Below are 26,250 nucleotides of genomic sequence, written 5' to 3'. Positions count from 1 at the left end.
AAACGCTGGACTACAGAAAAAGCTAGAAAATCGTTCCCATGTGGTTTAGAAAATGACGCGCCAAACGCGGAGTAACAAGGGCGAACCACAGGCAACCCAAATCAACAAAAAACTCGTAAATATTATAAACTATAATCCAAAGAAAATTATCTGATTTCAGGACTTGCGGGAGGAATTTAAGGAAATATCTAATTCAATATAATAGTATTCAAATAACATTTGATTAGAATTTTATATCAAATGAAATTAGTTGTTTAGTTGTAAACCTATCTTTCTCACCCTACCCCCCAAGAGTTCCCTGTTGTTCCACAGGGAACCCATCACCACAATAGTAACAGTTTTATTCCCATGCACTTCGATTGAGTACTCATTTCATTTTTACCCTTATGATATTTTCTACTGCTTTAGCTGTGTTCTTTGAAACCTGAATTTATTAGAATATAATATTTTTGTTTTTTCTAAATGTCTAACGAGGAAAAGCGCGAAGAGCGCGCTGAAAGATTCAACAAAAGAATCAAGTTGGATTTGAACTATGGAAGTGAGTCGGCTAAAAACCTTGGTAAACTTGGTAAAAAAGATAGCTTCGGGGATTCAATACAGTAGTTTTATTATCCAATAACTTTCTTTTTAGGTTTAAATGAAGAACAGTTTCAAGGCGCTCAAAAGGCAGCAAAAAATCTTCCAAAACCAGTAGCTGTTCTCTCCGAAGAATACACCCGCATTAACTTAGATACAGGTAAAAATATAGCCTCTTTCTTGTTTTTTTTTATTTCGAGATAGATTTCCAGTAAAAGTTTATCTTTCTTTCTTGTAGTCCCCGTTTATGTGGCTGAACTAAAAGATCCAAAGTTGGCTTCAAAATGCATACGGTAAGAAAGCAACTAAGCTTATGTATATACATGAAAACAAACGAAATTAATCAAGATTTTTCTATTGTTAATAAAGTGAACTGAAAGAATTTTTTCCATTAAATAATCTTCAACATCTTAAAAGAATTAGGCGCCCCCCTACGGATGCTGGAGGTAAGTAGTGAATAAATTAATGAATGTGTTAGAATAAAATCTTATTATTAACCTTATGTTTACATGTTCTCCCATGTGGTCTAGCGGTTAGGATTCCTGGCTTTCACCCAGGCGGCCCGGGTTCGACTCCCGGTATGGGAACATTTGTTTTTGCTTTTCTTTTTTAAAAAAAAAATTACAAAGAAAAAAACACAATTAATGTCTTTAATGATATTTTGTTCCTTTTCATAGGAAAACAAGTTCTTCAAATTATACTGCGTATTGTTAGCGAAGACCAATTAAAATTTTCTAAAAACAATATTATCAACATAAAAGATATAATACATGGAGTAAATTCAGAAGGATTGGGAAACCCATTTGTTATCAAAGTGCCAAGATACCCACCTCTGACCAGAGAGCAGTTCAATAAAGCATCAGAATTATGGCCTGTAAATTTCCATGAGGATAAATAGTAAGCACTATTTACTTCTTGGATTTTTTATTTTTTTCCTTTTTTTATTATGGGATTATTTTTTTTCTTCACCTACCAAAGTCGTTTTTTTGTTATTATTTTTAGCATTACAAAACTACTTTCTGGAGAGCTGTTTGGTGATTTAGCTCTTAGGAAAATATATAAATATATGGATATGGCTAGGAAATCAGCTCTTATAGGAAAAAACAATGGAATGGTAAGAATATGGATGGGTCATCTTAATTTTTTATTTCCCATTTCCCATTTTACATTTTAAAATATTTCTAGGTTGCCATTGGAACAGTAGTAGTTGACCCATCTAGTGACATTGTCATTGCTGTAGCATATGATCTTCGTTGCCATGGTCATCCATTACACCATGCAATAATGGTTGTTATTGACCTCGTAGCTCAAAGCCAAACCGGTGGAACCTGGAACATGGGATATCAACAGGACTCTGGAACTTGGACTTTACCAGAAAATCTTAATGATATAAAAATAAAAAAAGCAAAATGTCAGTTGGACTGTGAAGAAACAAGTAAAGAAGACACCTCAAAATCAAAAGTTGTTGAAGACTCTAACAAAACAAATAAAAATCCTGAAAACAAATTCATGAATGAGAACAAAAATGGACCATATTTATGTACTGGATATGACTTGTATGTAACAAGGGAGCCTTGCATCATGTAAGTACAACAGTGGTCATGATTCTTTAGTAGAGTAAGAAAAACACAGGTTGCCAAAACTGATGTTTAAACATTTGTCAGAAAAGGAATATCAATAATTGATAGTTGGGGAAAAAGAACTTTTAAATAACTTTTCGTTTTACCATTTTGTTTTATTTTTGTTTTATTTATTTTTAATTCCTTTTTTTTTTTTTACTTTTATTTTTTAATACTATTTCAATTCCTATTTTGGGTCCTGTTTTCCACATTTTCATTTTCTTTCTTTCCTTGCTTTCTTCACTTCTGGTAGTTTACAGACATCTAACTCTTTTGTTTTATAGTTCTAAGGTCATTGAGTTTCTTATCTATCTCTTTCTCTGGTAATAAAAAACTTGAATAATCCATCTTCTAAATCATTTTCATTATTATTTACTACAAATAATGGACAGATCATTTTACATTTTCCAGGTGTTCAATGGCTCTCGTTCATTCAAGAATACGGCGAGTGTTTTACGGGTGTAAAGATCCTAGCGTGGGAGCATTAGGCAGTAAGTATCGCCTACATACACAAGATGGACTTAACCACCATTTTGAAGTCTTCTGTGGCATATTAGAAAAAGAATGTAGTGAACTCATAGAATAATAAAAAATAAAAATAGTAATTGAAAATAACTTTCACTTATAAATATGTACTGCCATCATTTTTATTCATTAATTTTTAATTATTTTTGTGAATAAAATTTTATAATATTTTAAACATTAAATGGACTTTTTACCATTTTGTCCTTTTTCTTCTCTTTTTTTTTTTTTTTCTTTTTCCAGAATATTTTTAGACTAATTTTGGTATGTGTGTATCAGAAATCATTCGTAATGATAAAAAAATTTCTGTTTATAGAAATTATTTAGGGTTTTTTGTTTGCTAGTGAATATATCTACGTTGGTCAAAAATAGATACCTGTTAAAAAAATATAATTTATAATGTATGCAAATGTCTCCGTCCACGCAACACAAACCACACTTGTGACGTCATGCCATTCCTCGGGAACTTCAAAACTGAAGAGGAAGAAGTTTTGGATCTGAAGTGAAATTGCGATGTTGTCAATGGAGTTAAGATACTTCTTTTTAAGTTAAGTTGTTTTATTATCGCTTAGAAATAATTCTTGGAAGAGTTTATTAAGTTTAACGACTTTGAAAAGGAACAAGATAAGCCAGCGAAATGAACATACTGTTTGCTTTAGTCGGTTTAGTTGCGTTGTTGGTTTTCTCTGTTGATTCTTCTCCTTTGAACAGAATTTCGAAAGAATCTACCATCAGAATCGTAAAACGAGAAGCAGGACTAGACAACAACTCAACTTTGCCGCAAGGAAACTCGTCTGGCCTTTGTAACACAACGGATTGTAATAATTCTACTTCAAACGTCACTTCAAAATTCAACCTTACAAATTCTTCGAACGTCACAGCGACGTGGTTGAATTTAACTCAAGTTTGTAGCGAAAACAAGACAGGAATAACTCTGCAATGCAATGGTACTACTTTAAATCTGACCAAACACTGCGAGGATACGAAAAATGGAAATATTTCGTTATATTGCGTTAATGAGACCACGAGTAACAACAACGTTTCATTATCTTCGAATGCAACATTGTTTAACGCGACGATAATGAAGCCTAATCAAACGCTTTCGAATGCTAGCATGAATGCTACAGCCCCCAACGTAACCTCTGTCAACGAGACGGTAAATGGGACAGTTGGACTGGCTAATACGATTTCCCTATCTCAATCTGTTAGTCTTTCAGTGACTGCTACGTTAACTGCCAGCCCAAGCTTGTCAGTAGCAGTCACGTCAAGTTACTCTGGGTCTGCTTCTCCAACCCTAGTATCGACGTCTTCGAGTATTCAGCCTTCTAGCACTTCATCTGTGGCTCCAGTGTCTAGTTGGTCAGTTGCTGCAACAACAGTTGCTGTCGTAGACACTACAACACAGTCAACTACAACACAGTCGACTACAACACAGTCGACTACAACACAGTCGACTACAACACAGCCAACTACCACTGAGGCAACAACAGCCCAGACAACTAAACCTGAGACAACAACAACACAGCCAACAACGACTGAATCAACAACAGCACAACCAACAACACTGAAAGCCACCACACATGGGGCTGAAACAACTGCAGCCAAGACGGAAGAGGCAACTACTTTGAAAAAAGAAACTGAACATGTAACACCTGGGTCAATATCTGGGACAGATGAAAAAGACAAGTCCACAGCAGCAACCACGAGTAAGGGAGATTATTTCATTGCTAGAAATTTTTCAATTTCATTTCTTTACTTAAGCGTTACGTTTTTAATTTCTAATTTTTTTTTACAGTGAAAAGTCCTTATAACAATGCCGAGGTAGGTAGATTTGTTTTTGAATTATTCTGGGTTCAATGAAATTTTAATTCATAGTAAGCCGTGACACAGAGCTATCTTATTTCAAGTCAGCTCTAGGTTGACTGATATTTCCTTACTTTAATGGGAAAAGCATTTGTGAAAAGTTGTATAATCAAGGACCCAGAGGAAAAGATGTCAGCATCTATATGTGGTAGCCTAAAGCCCCCTGACCCCTCCCTCTCTGCAGTCTACGAGAAAAGGTTATTTGTGGTCATCACGATTTCTAAATAATTATCAGTCAATGCTTTGAAATGATTTTCTTTCAAACTGTGCACCACTTTCAAGAATCCAGGGGTACAGTTCTGTCGTCATTTATTTCTTGCTTCCATAAAGACTGTGCACTGAATGAATGCATGGGATTATTTCGTTTCAGAATGTGAAGTTCTTCTATGTCAACATTCTCATTCCTGTTGGTGCTGGAGTATGTGGAGCACTGTTGATTGCTTTCAGCGTCCTCTTGTTTAAATGTTGCCGAAGACGAAAACTGAAGAAAGTACGATACTTTGGAAAGGTCAGTTAGACATTAAAGATTTCTGGAAATCTGCAAAAAAACTTATATGTTCCTTTTCTCTTACTTGAATTAATTTTTTCTCTCAGCTTTAGATCATTAAATCTTAAGTTCATTTTTATCATTTTAATTTTGTTAAACAGCCAAGAAAAGGACACACCCGAAGCAGCATGGACCACATGAATCTGTTGGCTGTTTCTAGTGACGAGGAATGATTAAAAGTAGCTTGGTATATGCACCATGCGTAAACTGAAAACAGTGCAACTCAGAATTCATTAGGGGTGTTGCCACAGGAACAGGATATTTCAAAGAGCTTAAAATGGGGTCCAAGCAATATGGCACTGGAACTCATGTTACTATGCTGACACAAAATTGGGACCAAAATACAAGCACTGATATTTGAAATAGGAGTCCAATGGCAGTCTATTTTATGGGATTCGAAACCACTGGAATAGCTCATCAGAATTAATAGCTTACCAAGTACAGTAAGGGATTAAATTGTCATTTTCATGCTTCATTACTGAGGATCTAGACTTCAGTATCATAACGCATTGAGTAAATAAAAATTTCATGTTTATTTTATTTCGTACATATGAATTAATGTCATATATAGTAAAAACATTTTAACATTTCACAACCATTGTCTGGTTTAAAAACAAAGCAACATCGCCTTATTTGGAAAAATTTATTTAAACTAATTAAGTAGCAGTTTTAAGACTAAAAAACTGTAATCTATTTGATGACTCTTGTATAAAAAATGTTCTTTGGTTTAAAAAAGTCCTTGAAAAGATTAATTAATATGACAGACAATCGAGAGACTAGCATGAAAACAAGGCATCCAGGGCAAATCTGTAATTTCTACAGGACATTCTAACAATTATGCTACAAAATTGTTGTGTTGCCCTTGCCGTGCTTTATATTGGACTTGGAAGTATATCTGCATTAGATTGTTTGATCCCTTAACTACATTAATTTTGTAGTTTATGACTGCATATTTAAATAGTCTTATTATTTAACCATGTACTTGTGTGCATTTATAATGGCTTTCAGTTATTTTGGATTTTAGTAATTTGACATGGAAGTGAGGCAAATGGGTCAGTTGTAGACTATCTTAACCGATTAACTTCACTTTCAGTACATCTGTTGGGCTGAGGGGCAGATGGTACTCAAATTTCCCTTCATACAATGACAATAATGAATATAGTGGTAAATACTAATGGTTGTGTGTGGAGCGAACCTTGTGTAAAAACCCCTTATGGGAGGTGATGGTTGTGAAATAGAAGACTGGTCATAGAGTGAAAGATTTGCTTAGGAACTTGGAGTGAAGAGGTCTCTCATGTGGACGTAGCTAGAAATATCTAGTCAAAACTGTCTTCTATTTTCTTGATATCTATTTTATCGCTATATCTAAATTGTTTTTGTATTTTATAGCTATTAACTTTTGGTTTCAAAAATTAAACCACAATAGCCCTCATAAAAATCATTGTTTTCTACTTCCTCTTATATAAATGAAGCCTTTTACCCAAAGTTGTCTCGCTCTCATGCTTTTGACAATGATTATCACACATGGCAATCAATGGAACGATGACTAACTTGTAAATCCCATCTGATGGCAATTATCTAAAAAATCATATAAGCTGTGTAGCTTTCCTGGGGTCAAAGAGGTCAGCAAGCCCCAAGTCTCCATCATCCTGTGATGACTCTCTTGACTTGGAAGGTAACTGTAATGCTGGTAAGTCCTTGATCTTAATCTCATCTTTGAACATTTCTCCTAAGTGTTTCTAGAACAAAATAAGAAAGAATGAACGTCAAGTTCAATTATCTTATGAGTGTCATTTTACTGTATAGCTTGGATAGTACGAGTGCTCTAATTGGTTGAAAACTGTGCTTTATTAGTGTACAGAGCATTTTTGAATGCTGTCTGTCAAGTGGTACTAAAAGTTTTCTCATGCACTCCTAAAGGTAGTCCTTTTACCTCAGGTCTATTATATTATTAGTAGTAATAAATTATGCATTCGGTGTGTGTAATGAAATAGAGAGAATAAGAGAAAAATATCAAATGCCCTTGACGGGAATCAGTTATATTATATTATTATAATAATATTATTAGAGAAACTCATTGGACGCTTACCTTCTCCAATCCACCACTGTCCATACATCACTAGTTATATGATATAATTTATATATGATAAATATTTATATAGCGCTCTTTTACCATATGCATATGTTCAAAGCCGCTTCACAATGAGTTTTTTGAACGAGAGGTGGTTAGGCACTGAGGGTGGTCACTGCCAGGGTTTCTTTTTACATCCTCAGTGGTTCTTTTACGTCCCTCCGATATTGGTTAGTAATTATGAGTGTGGAGAGACGGGACTGCTATTTAAAGTGGTCATCCGAGCCACTTGAAGGTCTAACCATTTGCAGATGTAATTACAAAGGCAGCACCTTCTCATTTATTTTAAGACCCCTGAGTGTTGGTCCGGCCGAGGCTTAAACCATGACCTCCCGCACAACAGACTGATGCTCTTACCAACTGAGCTAACCGGATGGCGGTGGTTGCACCCAAAACACTTGATAGCAGATATCAGATTACACTATTGTTTTCAAGCTATACTTGTTTCAAGTCAAGGCATTTGGGTCAGTTTCTATACATTCACAAGTAAGGAGACAATGAAGTATAACTCTGATACCTGCTATTGCAGTGTTGCGATCCATCAAGTAGTATTGCTCTTACCCCTATTATGTTTTCTACAAGCTTTTTAAAGTGGTCTTTCTTGGATTTTTCTGATCTTGGCTTTTCTCCAAAACAGACATTCTCAAATGCCTATCAGGGTAGAAGGGAAAACAGGAAGAAAGTGTCAATTACCTTGTCAGCAGAATGTCAGTCGTTTAGAAATACCTTTTGCTTTTCATTGGTTGTTTCAAAATGTTTAGAAACTTTAGCCTTTTTTTTTGATACTAAAGATATCTATCCCACACCATTGCATTTGAAACAACAACCCTAAATTTAAATTTGGATTTTTGGACTAGCCTAAACATACACATGATTTGAACAAATTTATAAGAAACATGATTATGTATATGGTTAAATGAACAAAACAGAATGTACCTTAAATTCAGGATCAATATTCTTTATTAAAATGTACATTTTTCAGCTTTTACAACATTTTACTTATCATCATGGATTTTTTTATGAAAAAATGTGCAAAATTCCATTACATTGAGTTTTCCTTTATTAATTTTCTACTTTTATTGCAATTTTGAACAATTCTTGATAAATATGACAAGATGTCGACATATATTCATGTTTGTGTTCAAAACATGGGTGTTCAACAGAAACAATATTTATATGTGAAAGACTTTCGCTGTCAAGCATATTTATATGTGAAAGTCCTTTACAGTCTAACATATTTATATGTGAAAGACATTCACAGTCAAGCATATTTATATGTGAAAGTCCTTTACAGTCTAACATATTTATATGTGAAAGACATTCACAGTCAAGCATATTTATATGTGAAAGTCCTTTACAGTCTAACATATTTATATGTGAAAGACATTCACAGTCAAGCATATTTATATGTGAAAGTCCTTTACAGTCTAACATATTTATATGTGAAAGACATTCACTGTCAAGCATATTTATATGTGAAAGTCCTTCACAGCCTAACATATTTATATGTGAAAGACATTCACTGTCGAGCATATTTATATGTGAAAGACCTTCACAGCCTAACATATTTATATGTGAAAGACCTTCACTGTCAAGCATATTTATATGTGAAAGTCCTTTACAGTCTAATATACTATAGCTAGTATGTAGAAATTCATAATATTTGAAATCCGAAATCTACGTATTTTAAAAATATTCCGAAACAACATATGCTTTGTATTCATTTTCATTTGAAGAATACTTTTCTCAGTTGCTGTTAAATTTATAACGACGTTCTTGGACTTTCTTACCTGCAAAGCAGTTCGTAATTAAAAATCTACTTAGGTTTGCTTCTAAGCATTTAAAATATGTACCATAGTTCATTTTGATTTAGCTGGTTTCTTCAACTTGAACACGAGATGTTTCTCTCTTTGTCCACATGTTCCACGAGCTCGAGTACATACGACGACGTATATATATATTATACCACATAAGTAATTTTACGCTGAATTCTTCCGTGAATAACTCCAAATTTGTCAAATTTCCCTAATAAACCTTTAGCTTGTTAATTCTTCTTTGGGCTTTACTACTTGCTGCTGTATTTTTTGTCATAATTCTGCTTTTATAAGAGTTTCTTTCTTGAAATGAACAAGCATCCGTTAACTGTAACACTATCTTGTTGTGATTTGAATATTTCTTGCAAACAATGACAGGAAATGACCTTTGGACTTTTAATCCAAGTATAAGTATCTAAACTGAAGTTACATGAGATTATAAGTATCTAAATCGCATTCGCAAACAAAGCACAATTTTTTCGTTTTAGAACCAGAAATGCAATCGCTTGACGGTTGTTTATTGAGTTAGGAACATTAGGTTTGGAATTTAGTTTGTATAACCTTGATGTAGATAACTTCAGTTTAATTAGATGTATGTACTCGAGCTCGTGGAACATGTGGACAAAGAGAGAAACATCTCGTGTTCAAGTTGAAGAAACCAGCTAAATCAAAATGAACTATGGTACATATTTTAAATGCTTAGAAGCAAACCTAAGTAGATTTTTAATTACGAACTGCTTTGCAGGTAAGAAAGTCCAAGAACGTCGTTATAAATTTAACAGCAACTGAGAAAAGTATTCTTCAAATGAAAATGAATACAAAGCATATGTTGTTTCGGAATATTTTTAAAATACGTAGATTTCGGATTTCAAATATTATGAATTTCTACATACTAGCTATAGTATATTAGACTGTAAAGGACTTTCACATATAAATATGCTTGACAGTGAAGGTCTTTCACATATAAATATGTTAGGCTGTGAAGGTCTTTCACATATAAATATGCTTGACAGTGAATGTCTTTCACATATAAATATGTTAGACTGTAAAGGACTTTCACATATAAATATGCTTGACAGTGAATGTCTTTCACATATAAATATGTTAGGCTGTGAAGGTCTTTCACATATAAATATGCTTGACAGTGAATGTCTTTCACACATAAATATGTTAGACTGTAAAGGACTTTCACATATAAATATGCTTGACACATATAAATATGTTAGGCTGTGAAGGTCTCTGATTCACATTTCAATTTTCACAAAATTCATGAATGAGCTCCAATCACAAAATGATAATTATCATACTCTGATGTTTATGCACATTTTGTTAAACTGAAAGTATTTAAATCAAAATAAATGAAAAAATGTCCAATTGCAATTGTTGTGTTTGATGATCTCATTTCTATGGTGTCAAGATCCCAGTTTTTCTTTCTTTTTATCACTTGATGATGGAATTGGATTAAAAATTGGTCATTTTAATGAAATGTATAGAAACTGAAAAAATGAAATATTCTATATGTACATTTCTCAAATATTTTTAGCTGAAAAACGTATCATACAAGAAAAATGTGCAATATGACATGTCAAATTTAAACTTTTGCTTTCATATTATCCATTTGAGACAAAAACATTATTGAGGTGTAAATTATTGTAATGGTTGGTTTCTAGTATTTCGAACATTTTCACAATGTGGAATTGTACAAGATCTTAATATGGGACATTTCTGTGCTAAGTTTATGATGATTTTGTTCAAATCATGTGTATATTTAGGCTAGTCCAAAAATCCAAATTTAAATTTAGGGTTGTTAACACTGCTGTTCCTTGGAAGGCTCCTGATTGGGAGATTCCACTCCTAATTCCTCGCATCCAAATCTTAAACTTTAAAAAAAAACATTCCTATCCCATTCCATTTATTTGTTTTTCCCCATTCCCATTAGGTATTAATTTTGTGGCATAGAGTAGATGCACTTTTTCATGGTATATTGGCCAAACAGCCTCAACCAGTATATTCAAGACCTTGGGCACAAATGTTCCCTATCTCGATTTCCTAGCTAGTAAATAACATATTCATTACAGTACAAGCTTATTTTTTTATTTCACTGATGTCATAGGAATAGTGTAATCTAAATGTTTTTGAAAATGAGCAGCGCAAGATTACAGTTAATTACCTCAAAGTCAGCCATTGAACAACTTGTAGCCTGAAGCAAAACCTCCCTCAGACTGGGATACTGTGGTTTCTGGGAAGATGATGAAACAATCGTTTTATGTCTTAAAACCGAATTTAAAAAAAAACAGTGAAATTGTTACTTGGTCGGGGATTGAAAAATAAAACTAGTGCCCTTTAATACCCATCACTCACCAGCATCTCATAGAGAACAATGCCGATCCTCATGAGAACACTTTGTGCCAGTTCACCATGTACCTGGATACCCTTCAAATAAAAATGTACACACAAAATGGTTGTAATGGTAGCAAACATAGCAAAGATCCCTGGATCTGCCCTTGAATTAAGTTGAAGGATCTACAGCTACTCTATGGCAAGGGCGGATCCAGCCAAAATTTTAGGGGGGGGGCTAATTGAGTTTCTTCCGTCAACATAACGGAAAACAAAGGAAAAAGATCTAATTCTTCAGGTTTGTTTTGTTGTTTTTTTTCTGCTGAAGGGGTGCTTCAGCCCCGGTTTGCCCCCCCCTGGATCCACCCCTGCATGGATCCACACTTGTTACCCTAATAGTTAAGTTAACATACCTTCAATATCTGTAAGTATAGTGTTTCTATGACACTAGATGAGATGCTGGAGCCCATTGACTGTGCCAGTGCCAGTGCCTTCACAGATATCAAAAACGAAAAACTTAATCCAGAGCTGTGAATAACTGCTTTAATTTTTCAATTTTATTTACCTTTGTAATGAAAGGAATAGTGAGTTTTGCAGCTTTGTTGCATGCCGTAGAGTCCAGCCATGTCATACTGCCAAATACTGTACTCAGGAGTTGCATGTTTACACTCTAAAAATAATAAAAGATTGATATGGTCACTGTGCCATTAATTCTGCTCTGACCTGATTATAGGGAATCAAGGTGTCGTAGCACCTCTTGCTTCGGGTTCCATCCCAGGACTGGGCATTATTACCTCAAAGTTTTCTCTAAATTCCAATATTTTAATCTGTGAGTTAGCCATGCCCTGACTTCGATCAGTCCAGAGGTTGTTGCAGGATTCAATCTGTGAGTTAGCCCTGCCCTGACTTAGTTCAGCCCAGAGATTGTTTCAGGGTTTGATCTGTGAGTTAGCCATGCCCTGACTTCCATCAACACAGAGGTTGTTTTAGGGTATGGATAAAATTTGAAGGTTCTACATCATGGTTGGTTGAGAGGTTTGGTTTGTGTCTATACAGTTTCAATATTTTTGTGACACTAACCGCCGTTTGCATCAGGATTTCTCCAAGAGGACCAAGTTTTGCTTCTGTTGTAGCTGAAGGAGAGAAGGAATATATCAAAAGGTAACACAGTGAAACAAAAGGAAAACTATCAACTATTGACTCAATAATTGCAAGATTTTTAGTACCTTGGGTTTTCTTTGAAGATTCTGCTTCCTGCTCCTCTTCGTCTCTCATTGGCTCAGCTTCTTCTTCAGTTTGCGAGGAGTCCGTCTGATTGTTGAGTGTACAAGCAATATCTGAAATAAGTAAAAATTTTGATTTTCACTCGTTATTTCAAGTGCATGATACATAGAAGTAGTGGGTCTTTGCCAGATTTAGGAGGTGGTGTTGGTCATGATGACACTGTCTTATGATTGTGATGGTAGTGTGAGATGAGGTGGTGCTGGTAATGATGACACTGTCTTATGATTGTGATGGTAGTGTGAGATGAGGTGGTGTTGGTCATGATGACACTGTCTTATGATTGTGATGGTAGTGTGAGATGAGGTGGTGTTGGTCATGATGACACTGTCTTATGATTGTGATGGTAGTGTGAGATGAGGTGGTGCTGGTAATGATGACACTGTCTTATGATTGTGATGGTAGTGTGAGATGAGGTGGTGTTGTTCATGATGACACTGTCTTATGATTGTGATGGTAGTGTGAGATGAGGTGGTGTTGTTCATGATGACACTGTCTTATGATTGTGATGGTAGTTTGAGATGAGGTGGTGCTGGTGATGATGACACTGTCTTATGATTGTGATGGTAGTGTGAGATGAGGTGGTGTTGTTCATGATGACACTGTCTTATGATTGTGATGGTAGTGTGAGATGAGGTGGTGTTGTTCATGATGACACTGTCTTATGATTGTGATGGTAGTGTGAGATGAGGTGGTGTTGGTCATGATGACACTGTCTTATGATCGTGATGTTAGTGTGAGATGAGGTAGTGTTTTTCATGACGACTATGTCTTATGATTGTGAGGGAATGACATGGTCTGAAATGGAAACACATTGCACCCAAACTAAATTTGTCATGTTGTTGAAATGTAAAATGTAAGCATGATTTCTTTTCCATGGAACATGCAGAGAGTGATATTAACTCAGTCCTGAGCCAGAGCCTCATATTTAAGCTTTACAATGCCATATTGAATTGTTATTAGAAGTTATTTTTGTGGAGGGAGAAAAACCGGAGAACCCAGAGAAAAACCCTCGAAGCACAGGAGAGAACCAATAAGCAACAGAGTCCAAGAATAGCTCCCTGGTTACTGCATTTATTTAGTAGAGCAGTGACTTCTTTAATATTTCATTAACAACCACTCACAGAACACATCCATATAATCTTTTGTGATAAGGTATACTAGTTGATCTTGAATTACTTCTTGGGAAAAGACATCCTTTTCTTCCTCAACATCTGAAGCACTAGGAGCAAAGAAAACCGATAAGTCATAACTTGTGTTAATTAACTACTCGGGGTAAGATATTCTTTGAATTGAAATTTACCTTTCAATTTTTCTTGACCTGACTTTTTGCCATTCATTTTCTAGATGCTTTAACAAACAACAAACAAAATTACTGGAAGAAAACTATAGGATTTAAGACGATTACGATTCCATATTACAATATTGCATAATCAGATATTGTGTTGTTCCAGAAACTATCCATATCCCTCCTCCTCCCCCCCCCCCCCCTATGGAAAAATTTAGAATTTCCAAGGGGTGGGAGGGATCAGAGAAATGACAAGATTACAGAGTTTGTATGGAAGAAAATTGACATTTCTGGAAGTAGGGGGTCTTCAAAAAATCCTCTGGGGATGGGGAGGGGTATTGATAATTTCTGGAACTACACATTAATATTATTTGTATAAAATACCTGTAACATGAAGTTAAAGAAGTTTGACAGAACTGGAACTAGGGTGTCTTTATAATACTGATCAGGACAGCAAGTGATGAATACCTTGATAAAATGCCTTGTGAATGGTTAAAGATGATACATGATAATACAATGGCAGTGTGATGATAATGCTGAGGAAATGATATGTAAAGGTAAGCAACTACAAGGATATGAATTACGACTCTCATTCTGTAGTTTGGCAAATGATGTAGAGAATTAATAATGTGTTCATTGAGAAACTGTGCAAGTCCTGGCTGCTTGTACAGCTCTGCTCCCATCATGTCACCTAGCAACCCCAAGATGGTGTAACTGGAAAAAAGAATGACAAAAAATATATTAATTATTTAAAACTAATTCATTATTTCAACCCGTAAAATTACATAAAGCCACAGCTTACCAGGAGTCAGTGAGGTGAAAAATATATCGTTTGGTTTTTGTGACTGCATTGTTTTCTTCACCAGCTCTGTCACCTTCACTTGAATTTTGCAACGCTAAGAGTAGATAATTAAAGTCTTTAGTAAACTGAAATAGCAGATTTGGTGTTCTATGCAAAACCAAATATAGGATTTAATTAATTTATAGTAGAATTTACTAACCAAATATGGCAGTTTTTTCTGAGTCGTGCATAGCAAGTGATGCAATGTATGCTGGGAATATTAGAGGTTTTGATTCAGTTCCTTGAAGCTTGTTAACTGCCCTACAAGATAAAGCCTAGAGGTAATGGACTATTTACAGGAATGATATGAAAAAGAAAGTTTACTGACATTGATGCCTGACTGACTCCCTGACTAAACACTTGCCAATGCCTGACCCACCACTTCACTGTCTTCCTGATGCCTGCCATCTTCCTGACCACTCCCTAATGCTATACTGGCCACTCCCCAATGCCTTACAGACCATTCCGGACACCTGACCACCCACTCCCCGATGCCTGGCCGACCACTCTCCAATGCCTTACAAACCACTCCCTAATGCTATACTGGCCACTCCCTGATGCCTTACTGACCACTCCAGACACCTGACCAACCACTCTCTGATGCCTGGATGACCACTCTCCAAATCCTTACAGACCACTCCCTAATGCTATACTGGCCACTCCCTGATGCCTTTTACTGACCACTCCAGACACCTGACCAACTTCTCCCTGATACCTGGCCGACCACTCTCCAATGCCTTACAGACCACCCCTGATGCTATACTGGTCACTCCCTGATATCTTACTGACCACTCCAGACACCTGATCAACCACTCCCCAATGCCTTGCCGACCACTCTCCAATGCCTTACAGACCACCCCTGATGCTATACTGGTCACTCCCTGATATCTTACTGACCACTCCAGACACCTGATCAACCACTCCCCAATGCCTTGCCGACCACTCTCCAATGCCTTACAGACCACCCCTGATGCTATGCTGGCCACTCCCTGATGCCTTACAGACCACTCTCTGATGCTATACTGGTCACTCCCTGATGTCTTGCTGACCACTTCCCAACACCTGACAAACCACTCTCCGATGCCTGACTGACCATTCCCTGACATCTGACCAACCACTCCTGACCGAATACTCCTGAGGCCTCACCAACCAGGTACATATAAACAACTTGATTTACTGTTAGGCTAGATTATACTTACTGGGTTAGAATAAACAGACCAGGCAAAAACGGCAGAACATGAGAGATACAAGGGTTGCAGGCATGAGATGTGCTGCCATCAGGCATCAACCCAATGGAGCATCTTTCACTGCTGCTGCTAGTCTGTATGAGGAGTAAGTAAGCCACTAAGACATTCATCATCAAACAAACTAATCTTATATCCAAGTTAATAACACTGTCAATATGGACAACTGAAGTATCAGAAAAATTGTCCCTACACATATTTCTCTGTGTGTGTTAAAAATCATTATATACTGTCATAATCTAGAATGTACATTAAAGTCAGTTCGAAAATAATGGAGTTACCAGCTTTACTAACCCAGTAGAGATTATGAGTGACCTCCCTCGGGAGATTTAATTTAAATAGTACCATCGTTCCCTTTAGTATTGGACGAATTTTTTTGTGCGCTTTTTTTGGATATAGAGGAAGTGGAGGAAAGTATGAAGCACCAAGCAAGAAATGTGCTTGTTCAAATAATAATAATAACAATAATAATAATAATAAATAATCTTTGTCTTACTTGTGCTGTTTCTAGGAGCCTACACCTTCTGACGACAGCAAGGATTGTTGTAAAAGCCAACATTAGCTGGAATAAACAACCAAATATGATGCTTCAAGATACAAGTACGTTAACTATAAATATAAAACAAAACTCTGGAACACATAGTTGATGTACAACCCACCTTGAACCGCTGTTTGGAAATTTCTTCTAAAAATGTAAAAAGGGACAGCATTTCAATAATATTGAATAACATATTTTTGGGGGGAATGCACAGTTGCAAAATGCAGGATGGTGTCAAGGTGGCTGTTGCCTACTAGAAAACTTTATTTTAGAAAATATTATAGCTTCCTAATATGCTTCTAAGCCTGTGGCAGCCCATTTTTAAACACTGGTTAAGGTACAAAGTTAGGCTGCATACATGCTAACAAGTCCTTAGATTTTACGTAAACTTTATTAAAATTTTGAAGACTCCAAATGAGGGGAAGCTAAGGGGGTGGTAGTAGATTCAACACGATAATTATGCATAATAATGTTAAAGTAAGGCAGAAGAGTGTGTCGTTACAAGGGGAAGGTCTGAAGTAATCATGTATACACTCACACATTACACTATTCTATTATGAAGTGGCTATTAGTGTCATTACACAATGCTCACTCCCCTAAGTAGCGGCTGCGTAGTAGACTAACATAACAAACATATATTAGAATATGCTATTTACCTGATGTTTCATAGTTAGCAGGATCCAAGTTCATCCCAAGATAGGATATCAACCATTCGACTGAGATAATATTCCTGAGGAAACAATTAAAGCAAAATTTATTAGCTAAAAAAAGAATTATTTTGAAGCAATAGAAAATGTGCACACATGCTCTGTGCATTTACAAAGCATACAGGAATAGCAGGTATTTATGAATGCATGCAAATGAGATGCGAATGAGACAAAAAGCATTGTATCAAAGCGATAGCCTCACTTGTATGATCCTAAAACAAAAGAATATCTCATTGCAGGCTCAACAGTAATAACAGCTATTGGGAGAACATGAGAGAAGGGTTAGGAGAAGCATGAGCCATAGTAGAGTAAAGGATACTTACCTTTTATTAATTAGAAAATCTTCATGAGGGCTCAACAGACTCAAGATGAAACTAGTTCTTGTGGTACTTTCTACAAAGTTACTGGGATGAAAAGCAGAAAAATTAGATGACTTTATTCATTCATTCAACCATTTCAACAACAATTATCTAGATAAACAGGACATGAGGGTTATAACAGTGCTTTTCAACTGCACACACAGAATTATTTTCACGAAGAAGAACAGTAGGTTTTGGTAGATGCCTATGAGGCATTTCCATTCCATTTTATAGGCATGTGTCCTTGAAAACTTTGTGTTTTCAGACAAAGCCTTAGAAAAACTTTGATTGCAACAACCAAATCACTATTTTGTCACAATGGCAAATGATGGCATGATTCTTCAAGTGCTATTGAGTAACACTTTAATGGTGAAAATATATTCAGAATCACCTTGCGATGACTAAAGCTTCAGTTAGGGTAGTTCTATCTTGTATTGTGACAAGCTCTCCTTCAAATAAGGAACTGACGTATTGCTTCAGTTCATCAAACATGGGCTGCAAGACAAGAATATAAAAGATATTTAATCTTTAGTTTCCTTTTTTATCAAACAACTTGGATATGTCTCTTTATTTTATTCTCTTACTAAGAAATATTGCAAACTTTCTAATCTAAGCATAACAAATTTAGAGATGGTTTTAACAATAGATCTCTCGCATGTGACATCAAAGCAGCTTAATTTGGACAGCAAAATAAAAGAATTTTAGTCTTATGAGAATTGGAAACCTATCGTTATGTCCTCCAAATTGAGCTGCCGTGCCACAAGGGGGTTTATAATATTGAAGAACTTACAACAAGAAGGTTGCCATAGCTACGGCACATGGTAAGAAGTGCAGAACATGCTCTGCGGCGAGTGTGTAAGACGTCCAGAGTCCAGGGTCCCTATAATTTTATGAAATAATTATAACAAACTCATTACCTTTCAGTGATGCACATAAAATTTTAAGACAAGAGGAGACAAACCTTTGCTTCTCCGGTGGTGTTGTATGTTACAAGAGAAAAGATCTGTGAAAAAATATCAAATATAAAAAAATTCAACCAAATCTACCCTCAACCATCCATCCCATCCATTCTGTCCATCCCAGAATCTGTCCCATTCTATTTTATCCCATCCTCCTTCCCTCCTCTTTCCCCAAACCAGTAACACTTTTCCAATCTTATCCTGTCTATTCCATTCCATTTCATCTCATTCCTTCTCATCTATCCTTAACCATCCCATCCATCCATTTGTTTAGTAGCTTTACCAAATGACTTACCTTCTTCAGTACTTCCAGGATAAGATCTTTAGAGTATGTTAAGAAGTTCAACAATGACTGGATGGTGTCCACAACATTGGTTAAGATACTTGGATCCTGGGCGTGTAAGTACAATAGAATTACATATTAATTGATTATAGTACTAATACCATTACCAGCTTCAACATCTGGTCAGTTGCCAGTAAGCAGCAAAATAGACCTTGCCTTGGGCGTAATATTTACTCATTTCATACCACACGTCATTCTCTTGTGAAAGAGATTCTTTGTTTGAGTTGTATCCATATTCATGTGTCTTCTCATGCACAACAATCAGACAAAGAAATAATACTCTTGGGTCAAATGACTCTTGGTCAGAAATGGGAAAACTTTATGTCCAAGCTAAAAAGGCTATTGGTTTTAATTCTGTCATATCTCATTCCTAGCCCAAGTTTACTGGTCAAAATGACCATTAAGGCAAAGATTTGAAAGGCTTTTATTTTGAGCTCTCAACTTATTCTGCCACTACGTCATTATATAATATTATTATGAACAACACCCAGTTGACTTACATTGCACACAGACACATCAACCAAGATTAATGATTTAATACAGTTTTTTGCCAATTCCAAAACTTTTATCGACACCCCTCTGAAGATGAACTCCTTCTTGAGCAATTCCTATGAAAGATTCAGTAAGATAAAACGATAAGAGAATTCATGGCTCACATCTAATCTATCTTCTTTACCTTTTAACAACAAAGTACTAGCACACGAAACATCATCAATTTAAGTATACTTTTTTCTTACATTGGTGTTCAGGCCCATAGCAAGACCTGGATATCTGGGGAGCCAAATCACACATAATGTGATTTTGCGATTCTGTGACTGATAGCATAAATTTTTTGTTGGTCATAAAAAACCTGGGGGCAAGGGATAACCCCTCCAGCTTCTCTCTTTGCTGCATGCTTGATATTGAATATTCAAGTTATTGATATCCTTTATCATTCCCATTTTACAATCATAATGGCTGTATTTATTCTCACATTAACATTGTCCACCATGAACAGTTTAGACATCACAGCTGACATGTAACAACAGCAACCTTCCCATTGGACTCTTAGTTCATTTACTTGTACAGGACTTGCTGAAAGTGAAATGCACATGGAATTACTAAATAATTGCAGGGCTAAAATTAATATTGCTGCCGTGGCCAAAGACCATGACCAGGCAAGACCAGGCACACTAATATGTGACTGGTCAATGTGACCAGTCAAGAGGACTAGCAAATGCTTGGCCAAACAAGTGCTAATTTCGGCCAGACATTGTCCGTTGACTGGCTGATATTTGGAGCCCTGAAATGCGTGTCATAATCAAAGTTATTTAATAATATCAGCAATCCCACAGAAAATACACAGATAATCATGAAGTGTCCAAAGTCCAAAGGGAGAAGATAAAACAGTATAATACAAAGTTTCTATTTTTAAACAAACTTCTTCAAGTGTGAAGTTCCTAGAGGCACACCGTCGAGGTATCAGGGCTGTACCCATATTTAAGGGTGAGGCATTACTTACCTGAAGAGAATCCAGCTTTGGTCTTATCAACATTATCTAGTAACCATTCAGCTGCTTTGAAGAATGTTTCAACAGGAAACTGAAGCGCTATTAACCTAATGATATCCATGGCTTGAGCCCTTACCTCTGAATGTACACACAATAAGATATTTAAGCAATGATATTTTTTAGGGAGGGGGTGGATTTTTTTAAAGGGGGGAGGGAAAGGTTGGGTAGTTTTTTTATTGAGAGTGCAGGGGAAAATAGTGTAATCTGGGGTGGAGTAGGGGGGAGGGGAATAAATAGTTGTTTTTCTGGCCAATAAGAACAAGAAATTGAGTGAAAGACTATGATATGATACTCACGTGTAAATACAGATTGAAATTCCTTGGTGCTATTGAAGTCTTCCTATTAAAGATACTATCAGAGGCATTGGGATCTTCCGCCTGCAAAAATACATCAATCATTACTAAATACTCATATCTTACTGGCCACACCTTTACACTGTTCTAAACACACTGTCAGTACTAGAAATACCCTCTTACTGGCCACACCTTTACACTGTTCTAAACACACTGTAAGTACTAGAAATACCCTCTCACTGGCTACACCTTTACACTGTTCTAAACACACTGTAAGTACTAGAAATACCCTCTCACTGGCTACACCCTTACACTGTTCTAAACACACTGTAAGTACTAGAAATACCCTCTTACTGGCTACACCTTTACACTGTTCTAAACACACTGTAAGTACTGGAAATACTCTCTTACTGGCGACACCTTTACACTGTTCTAAACACACTGTAAGTACTAGAAATACCCTCAGGATTTTGGTTTTTGCCATTTGTAGTAGGATTGGCATAACAGCTTTTACATCATCATCAGCAACCATGATGTCATTTCTCAGGAGGGTCAGCCACAAACCATTGGTCAAATGAGACAAAGCCTAAAACAAGAAACAAACACACTTCAGAATCACTACTATACTCAAATCATGGATTGGATAATTCATAGTTTCATTGTCAACATCTTTGCAACTAGTTTACAAGCTCCAGTTTTCTTTTGTTTTGCTGCAAGTTCCAATTGAGGATTGCTTACAGTATAGGAGCATATCCTTCAAGGTTTTGTAGCTAAAGAAACCAGGAGTATCACTGTCTTTGCCCCACCCCACACTCTTCCTATATGGGGTACAAGTCCATTACATCTTGTCATGGCAGCAGCAATCCACCCAGTAGTGGCTACCCAGATTTATTATCCCTTTATATAAGAATTTCACATACCAAGCTGCCATGTTTAGTAAAGGTAAGAATGGATTCAAGGTACTGTTTGAAGGTTTCTGGTTTGCCTTTTGGTCTTTCTTTACTCTGTTAAGAAGAAAGACAGGATGTGATATGATTACATAGTAAAGGCATAGGACAATCACACTGCACTAGGAAGTACTCTCCATTTATTATCAAATACCCAAAACATGGCACAAACACTGTGCAGACAAGGTAACAGAAAACTGCTCTATAGCTAGTGAGCTTGTCTCACATCACAACGCCCTACAAAAAATGTGTGTGAATGACATAAATTTTAGTGCTTAGAATCAATCAGAAAAAAGAGACATACAGTGACAGACCATGCTCTGGAACCAATCAATAAGCAAGTTTTATCATAGACCATGTTTGGGAACCAATCATAAGGAAACGTTTTTATAGACCATGCCAGGTCACAAACAAATTAAGATTCTGTATCAATCGGAAAGAAAGCATACTTACCCACATCTGTAATAACTGTACTGATCCTAAAGTAATCAGAACCTGGCACAACCTCTTCAAGAACAAGTATTCCTTCTCGTCATACTCTGAATTACATGCTTGACTGAAAAACAAAATTATTTGACAATTTACATGTGGAGTCATTTAAACACTTGCTCTGGCTTTCTTTGAAAACAAGGACAAGAAAGTTTTTTTTTGGCTGTATTTGTTTTCCCTTGCTACATAATTAATCTAGTAACTTACTCATTGAACTCTTCTGGTTACTGTAAAAATTTAAATGGAATTAAAATAATACTTCAGGAGTGTGGAAAACTTATAAGGGCATTAAAGGTGCAAGGGGTACATGTAAGATCCCATCCTCGTCGCCAAATGTAGTAATACTCATCTAAGAAGACCACATGATTTCCTACATCCACTTCAAATCCTTTATTTTTAACGACAAGGCACCCAATGCTTTACATGTGTGAACTGACATGGCCGCTGACAGGCGCACGACACTACATGTAGGAATCTCTATCTTGTTTCAAGGGTTTTCCTCCATCTTTATTTCTGCACAATTATTCCTGTTAGCTTCAGCTAGGCCTTGCATTCTTTCCCTAACTCAAAATAAGCCACTGATTCATGTGCTATATACCAGTACCATCAGTATTACTCACCCTGCAGCTTTGTGCATAAACTGCATGGCATCGTGACTGAACAGACGACCATATTCAAGTTTTTGATCAAATTTTCCCTGGGAACATTAAACAATTAGAACTAATAATTAGATTTACCAAACAAACACCTCTAAAGAGTACTTTTTATCAATAAGGATACTACTTTTTATACTACTTTTTATCAATAAGGAATCACTATAATTTGAAGTACACTAATGTAAAGGGGAAAGGAAGTATTTGGCATTTGTGAATATTCTCACTGATGCTTACATAAGGCTAACCATGAGTAAATGAGTCTGTAAATGACAAACACATTTCTAATTTGAAAATTTTCTATTTCTCAACAGTGTACAACTAAAGATGAACCTAGAACAGCAGTTATAAAGCTCTACTACAATGTAGTTATAATCGAGCCACACAAAAATATAGGATTATACAACAAGTAGCAATGAATGTGACATAAGAGATCTGCCCACCTTTCTGCTGACTATAATGAGCAAGCATTCACATGCAGGAATTTTAAGTGGTTCTTCATCTAACAGCAAGCACAGGATTTGAAGCAGAATACAATCTTGTAAGAAGAGGATGTTGAATTTTACCCAGTCAAGGAATCCTTGCAGCGTCATTAACGCCTGTTCTGCAACTCTTTGGTGTATTAGTGCCTGTGCATGAAAATCGTGAGACTATTAACATCAAACACTATGAATTATTAATGATTAACAATGAACTAACATGAAATGAATGAATGAATGAAACAAACAAACAAACAAAGAGACAAAGAAACAAAGACAGAAAGAAGTAATGAAAGAAAAAGAGAGAACGAATGAAAAAAAGCTATCTTACCTTTGATTTAAATTAAATTTTCCGAATTTAATTCCAAGAGCTTTCGCCCGAATTAACCTCAGTTCCCAAGCACTATAACTTATCTATATTTCTATATCTTCATGTATTTCATAAGTGCTATGCAGGTCCACATATTCTCATATTCCTATCTTACCTTTGATCCATTAAGAGAAGATGGATTATTTTTCTGCAAATTATAACAAGAATCATAGTCATTTGTTAATAGCCTATTTGTACCAACAGTCAATGTAACCCTACCCTCTCCCCCTTAAACCAAGCCAAAATAAATACTAGAAATGAAAAAAGCACCTTGTTGCCCTACACAAGGGAAGCACAGGTAATGTAGCAAAGATATTCCTGACTCATTATCATAAATAATGAGAGTAGAGTTTGTATTTGCTTCTCTCCTGTACCTCTCTTTAGAATGTGAAAAAGCACAAACTGATATACTAACAACGATGGTAATGCTGTCAGACAATGGTAATGAAAAGCAAAGGATGACAGTACCAACATGAAAATAAGTTTAAAAACATGTTCACATCAGTATAATGCAGTTGCTTTTCTCAATGCTATTAGTAAGGAGAGGTTTAGCTCGTAATTGTAGAAAGTCTATGTTACGAAATCGCATAGTACCGTATCAATCATAGCAGTTGTACTTGATCTCAATGTTTCAATAAAGAAAGAGAAAAACTCTTCCATATGAAGGTGTAGACATTGAGTGATTTCTCTCTTTCTGTTTTGATGTAGGTGACTGTCCATACTGATACTGTCCTCCGCCAGTCGTAGAAACACCATTAATACTAGCTCTTTTTGGGTGTCCTACAAGATAATTATTAATGGATATTTATGTTATTACTTTTTTAAATTCAATACGTGAAGGCTTTGTTATGCAGTGAACCATTTTGCTAAAACTGGTGATTTATGTAGCTCAGATTAAAGAAAACTTCAAGATTATCTTAAGTACTTACTGTTACATTATAATTATTCTGTTAATCAGACTCGTACCCAGTCCTCATTTCTTTCACGCTTTTTTGCGCACGGTGGCTTTTGGGAAGGACCAGGAACTCACTTAATCCTTCCCATCAACCACAGCTTGAGATCAATAAGACAAGAGAAGCGGCTGGGTACTAGTCTGACTGCTAATGGCGTGACATTACATCACGCCCTATATAGAATTATTTAGTTTGATTTCAGAGCTGATTTATTAGTGACTAGCCTGGACTAAGGACCTGTGTAGAACCATATATTAGTACTCAATAATGCATAACATAACACTTACCCCCATATTACAGATCATTGTTAAATCTTGTAAGAGTGATTCCCACTTCTGTGGCCATTCTCTCTTAATTATTTCAACTACTAATCTGGCTAACGACTCTTTGATATGAAGGGGCTCTTCTAATACTGGTTTTGTGCCCTAAGAAAGAAATCACAAGGGAAATTTGTTTTAGCAGTAAATAACAACAGATATTGAAAAACTAATAAATCTATTAAGCTTTGGCATTACCATGGAGTGCCTCAAAGGTCTGCTCTAGGGCTCTTTCCCTTCCTTTTATAAACCATTTACATTTAATAATAATTTAGCCAGTGCTTTAGGATTTTTAATATTTCATGTATAATGTCTGCTGTGGAGTGCCTCAGAGGTCTGTTTTAGGTTTTCCATTACTATTCTTACATGATAATGATTAAACCAGCGCTTCAAGACTTTTTTATGTTTGATGCATAATAACTATTGAAGATGAAGCTAAGAAACACATTTTATTTAAATATTTAAACAACATCATTAATAATATATTAATCATAATAAGATTTACATTGACAATCAATTTTAGGGATGTGCACTTTAAGCTCTCATGTTGGAGACTTTCCATTGTGTTCCATTTGAACCTGAAGAAGAAGGAAATTTAATGAGAAAAATAGAAGAGGTAAGATTGAAGAGCTGATTGGGATACCTGTGTTACAGCTTATTTGTTTGTTTTAATTACAGATTCCTTTGCAATTAATCAAAAGATTTCTGGGTTTTATCTTAGGTACTATTCGCTTTAGTTTAACGGTTTTTAAGTAATTTAATTTTCATATAAGCTTAAGAAATAATATCTAAGCTTAGGAAATAGACGCAAAAGACACCGATCGCTTACTTGACGCAGTGTTCCAGCAGTTGTAGGCCCAGATGTCGAACAATCGGCGAGTTATCTTTGTTAAAAAGACGAAGCCCTACATCTGCACACAGCGGTGAAGCGTTCTTGAACTGCTCGACAAACTACGAACAAGAGAAAACATTTTTGAACTCTGATTTTGAAAAGCGCGCGCTTCCGTCAGCAGAACCGTCACTGAAAAGCTTAACATTGCATGACTAAAATTAGTCCTAAGAACAAAATTTGAATGCAGGACTAACCTCGTAAGCATTAGCACGTAGTTGCGAGGCTGCTAGAGGATCAAGAGTGATTTCAACAGCTTCTTTCAGCTGTTTTTCTAAGTTTTTGACTTGATCTTCACTGGTGGCCGCCATCTTGGTTGCCGGCAAATGCGCGTGCGTAGGA

At 36.0% G+C, this 26,250-nt stretch overlaps 3 protein-coding genes and 1 non-coding gene across 5 annotated transcripts; 3 read left to right on the top strand and 1 right to left on the bottom strand.

Moving 5' to 3' along the window:
* The first annotated feature begins 55 nt into the window (after positions 1 to 55).
* Positions 56 to 2,845, top strand: LOC116291094 (tRNA-specific adenosine-34 deaminase regulatory subunit adat3). Of its 2 annotated transcripts, none has more exons than XM_031698212.2 (8): positions 56 to 538; positions 632 to 736; positions 815 to 869; positions 994 to 1,022; positions 1,254 to 1,473; positions 1,579 to 1,690; positions 1,762 to 2,159; positions 2,607 to 2,845. In XM_031698212.2, exons 1-8 carry the CDS (start codon positions 463 to 465, stop codon positions 2,779 to 2,781), a joined length of 1,170 nt encoding a protein of 389 aa, XP_031554072.1. In that variant the 5' UTR covers positions 56 to 462; the 3' UTR covers positions 2,782 to 2,845. The 2 variants fall into 2 exon arrangements, with proteins under 2 accessions (XP_031554072.1, XP_031554071.1); XM_031698211.2 differs by having other exon boundaries at positions 946 to 1,022.
* Trnae-uuc (transfer RNA glutamic acid (anticodon UUC)) lies at positions 1,092 to 1,163 on the top strand. Its single transcript has one exon. It is a non-coding gene; the product is annotated as a tRNA-Glu (tRNA).
* Positions 2,846 to 3,160: 315 nt separating the features above from the next.
* On the top strand, positions 3,161 to 6,565 carry LOC116291118 (uncharacterized). Its single transcript, XM_089040702.1, has 4 exons — positions 3,161 to 4,423; positions 4,513 to 4,538; positions 4,951 to 5,088; positions 5,229 to 6,565. The coding sequence occupies exons 1-4, from the start codon at positions 3,355 to 3,357 to the stop codon at positions 5,298 to 5,300; spliced, it is 1,305 nt and encodes a 434-aa protein (XP_088896828.1). The 5' UTR covers positions 3,161 to 3,354; the 3' UTR covers positions 5,301 to 6,565.
* An 11-nt stretch (positions 6,566 to 6,576) lies between these two features.
* Positions 6,577 to 26,247, bottom strand: LOC116291099 (exportin-5). Its single transcript, XM_089023963.1, is given in 39 exon segments — positions 6,577 to 6,866; positions 7,820 to 7,909; positions 11,243 to 11,311; positions 11,434 to 11,505; positions 11,823 to 11,900; positions 11,975 to 12,079; positions 12,490 to 12,542; positions 12,636 to 12,746; positions 13,815 to 13,912; positions 13,994 to 14,040; positions 14,363 to 14,460; positions 14,556 to 14,692; positions 14,781 to 14,874; positions 14,980 to 15,080; positions 16,019 to 16,140; positions 16,560 to 16,625; positions 16,723 to 16,748; positions 17,258 to 17,331; positions 17,632 to 17,712; positions 18,059 to 18,162; positions 18,458 to 18,547; positions 18,629 to 18,670; positions 18,922 to 19,017; positions 19,470 to 19,577; positions 19,943 to 20,043; positions 20,471 to 20,596; positions 20,815 to 20,859; positions 20,862 to 20,895; positions 20,930 to 21,397; positions 21,732 to 21,815; positions 22,212 to 22,314; positions 22,868 to 22,944; positions 23,344 to 23,529; positions 23,865 to 23,897; positions 24,344 to 24,529; positions 24,990 to 25,127; positions 25,525 to 25,597; positions 25,849 to 25,970; positions 26,106 to 26,247. Coding segments are annotated over 39 exon segments (4,005 nt in total). The 5' UTR covers positions 26,220 to 26,247; the 3' UTR covers positions 6,577 to 6,713.
* Positions 26,248 to 26,250: the final 3 nt, after the last annotated feature.

This window comes from Actinia tenebrosa, unplaced genomic scaffold (genome assembly GCF_029948245.1).
Source record: "Actinia tenebrosa isolate PJP-AT-01 unplaced genomic scaffold, QUT_ActTen_1.0 PGA_scaffold8__29_contigs__length_14323225, whole genome shotgun sequence".
Classification (NCBI taxonomy): Eukaryota; Metazoa; Cnidaria; class Anthozoa; order Actiniaria; family Actiniidae; genus Actinia; species Actinia tenebrosa.
Note: the sequence above shows the minus strand (reverse complement) of the source record. Positions and strands in the feature narration are given on the sequence as shown.

Coding starts and splice junctions, on each gene's coding strand:
- LOC116291094 (XM_031698211.2), top strand. CDS start 463: ATGTCTAACGAGGAAAAGCGCGAAGAGCGCGCTGAAAGATTCAACAAA. Junction 737..814: donor CCGCATTAACTTAGATACAG/GTAAAAATATAG, acceptor TCTTTCTTGTAG/TCCCCGTTTATGTGGCTGAA. Junction 1,691..1,761: donor TAGGAAAAAACAATGGAATG/GTAAGAATATGG, acceptor AAATATTTCTAG/GTTGCCATTGGAACAGTAGT.
- LOC116291118 (XM_089040702.1), top strand. CDS start 3,355: ATGAACATACTGTTTGCTTTAGTCGGTTTAGTTGCGTTGTTGGTTTTC. Junction 4,424..4,512: donor GTCCACAGCAGCAACCACGA/GTAAGGGAGATT, acceptor TTTTTTTTACAG/TGAAAAGTCCTTATAACAAT. Junction 4,539..4,950: donor GTCCTTATAACAATGCCGAG/GTAGGTAGATTT, acceptor ATTTCGTTTCAG/AATGTGAAGTTCTTCTATGT.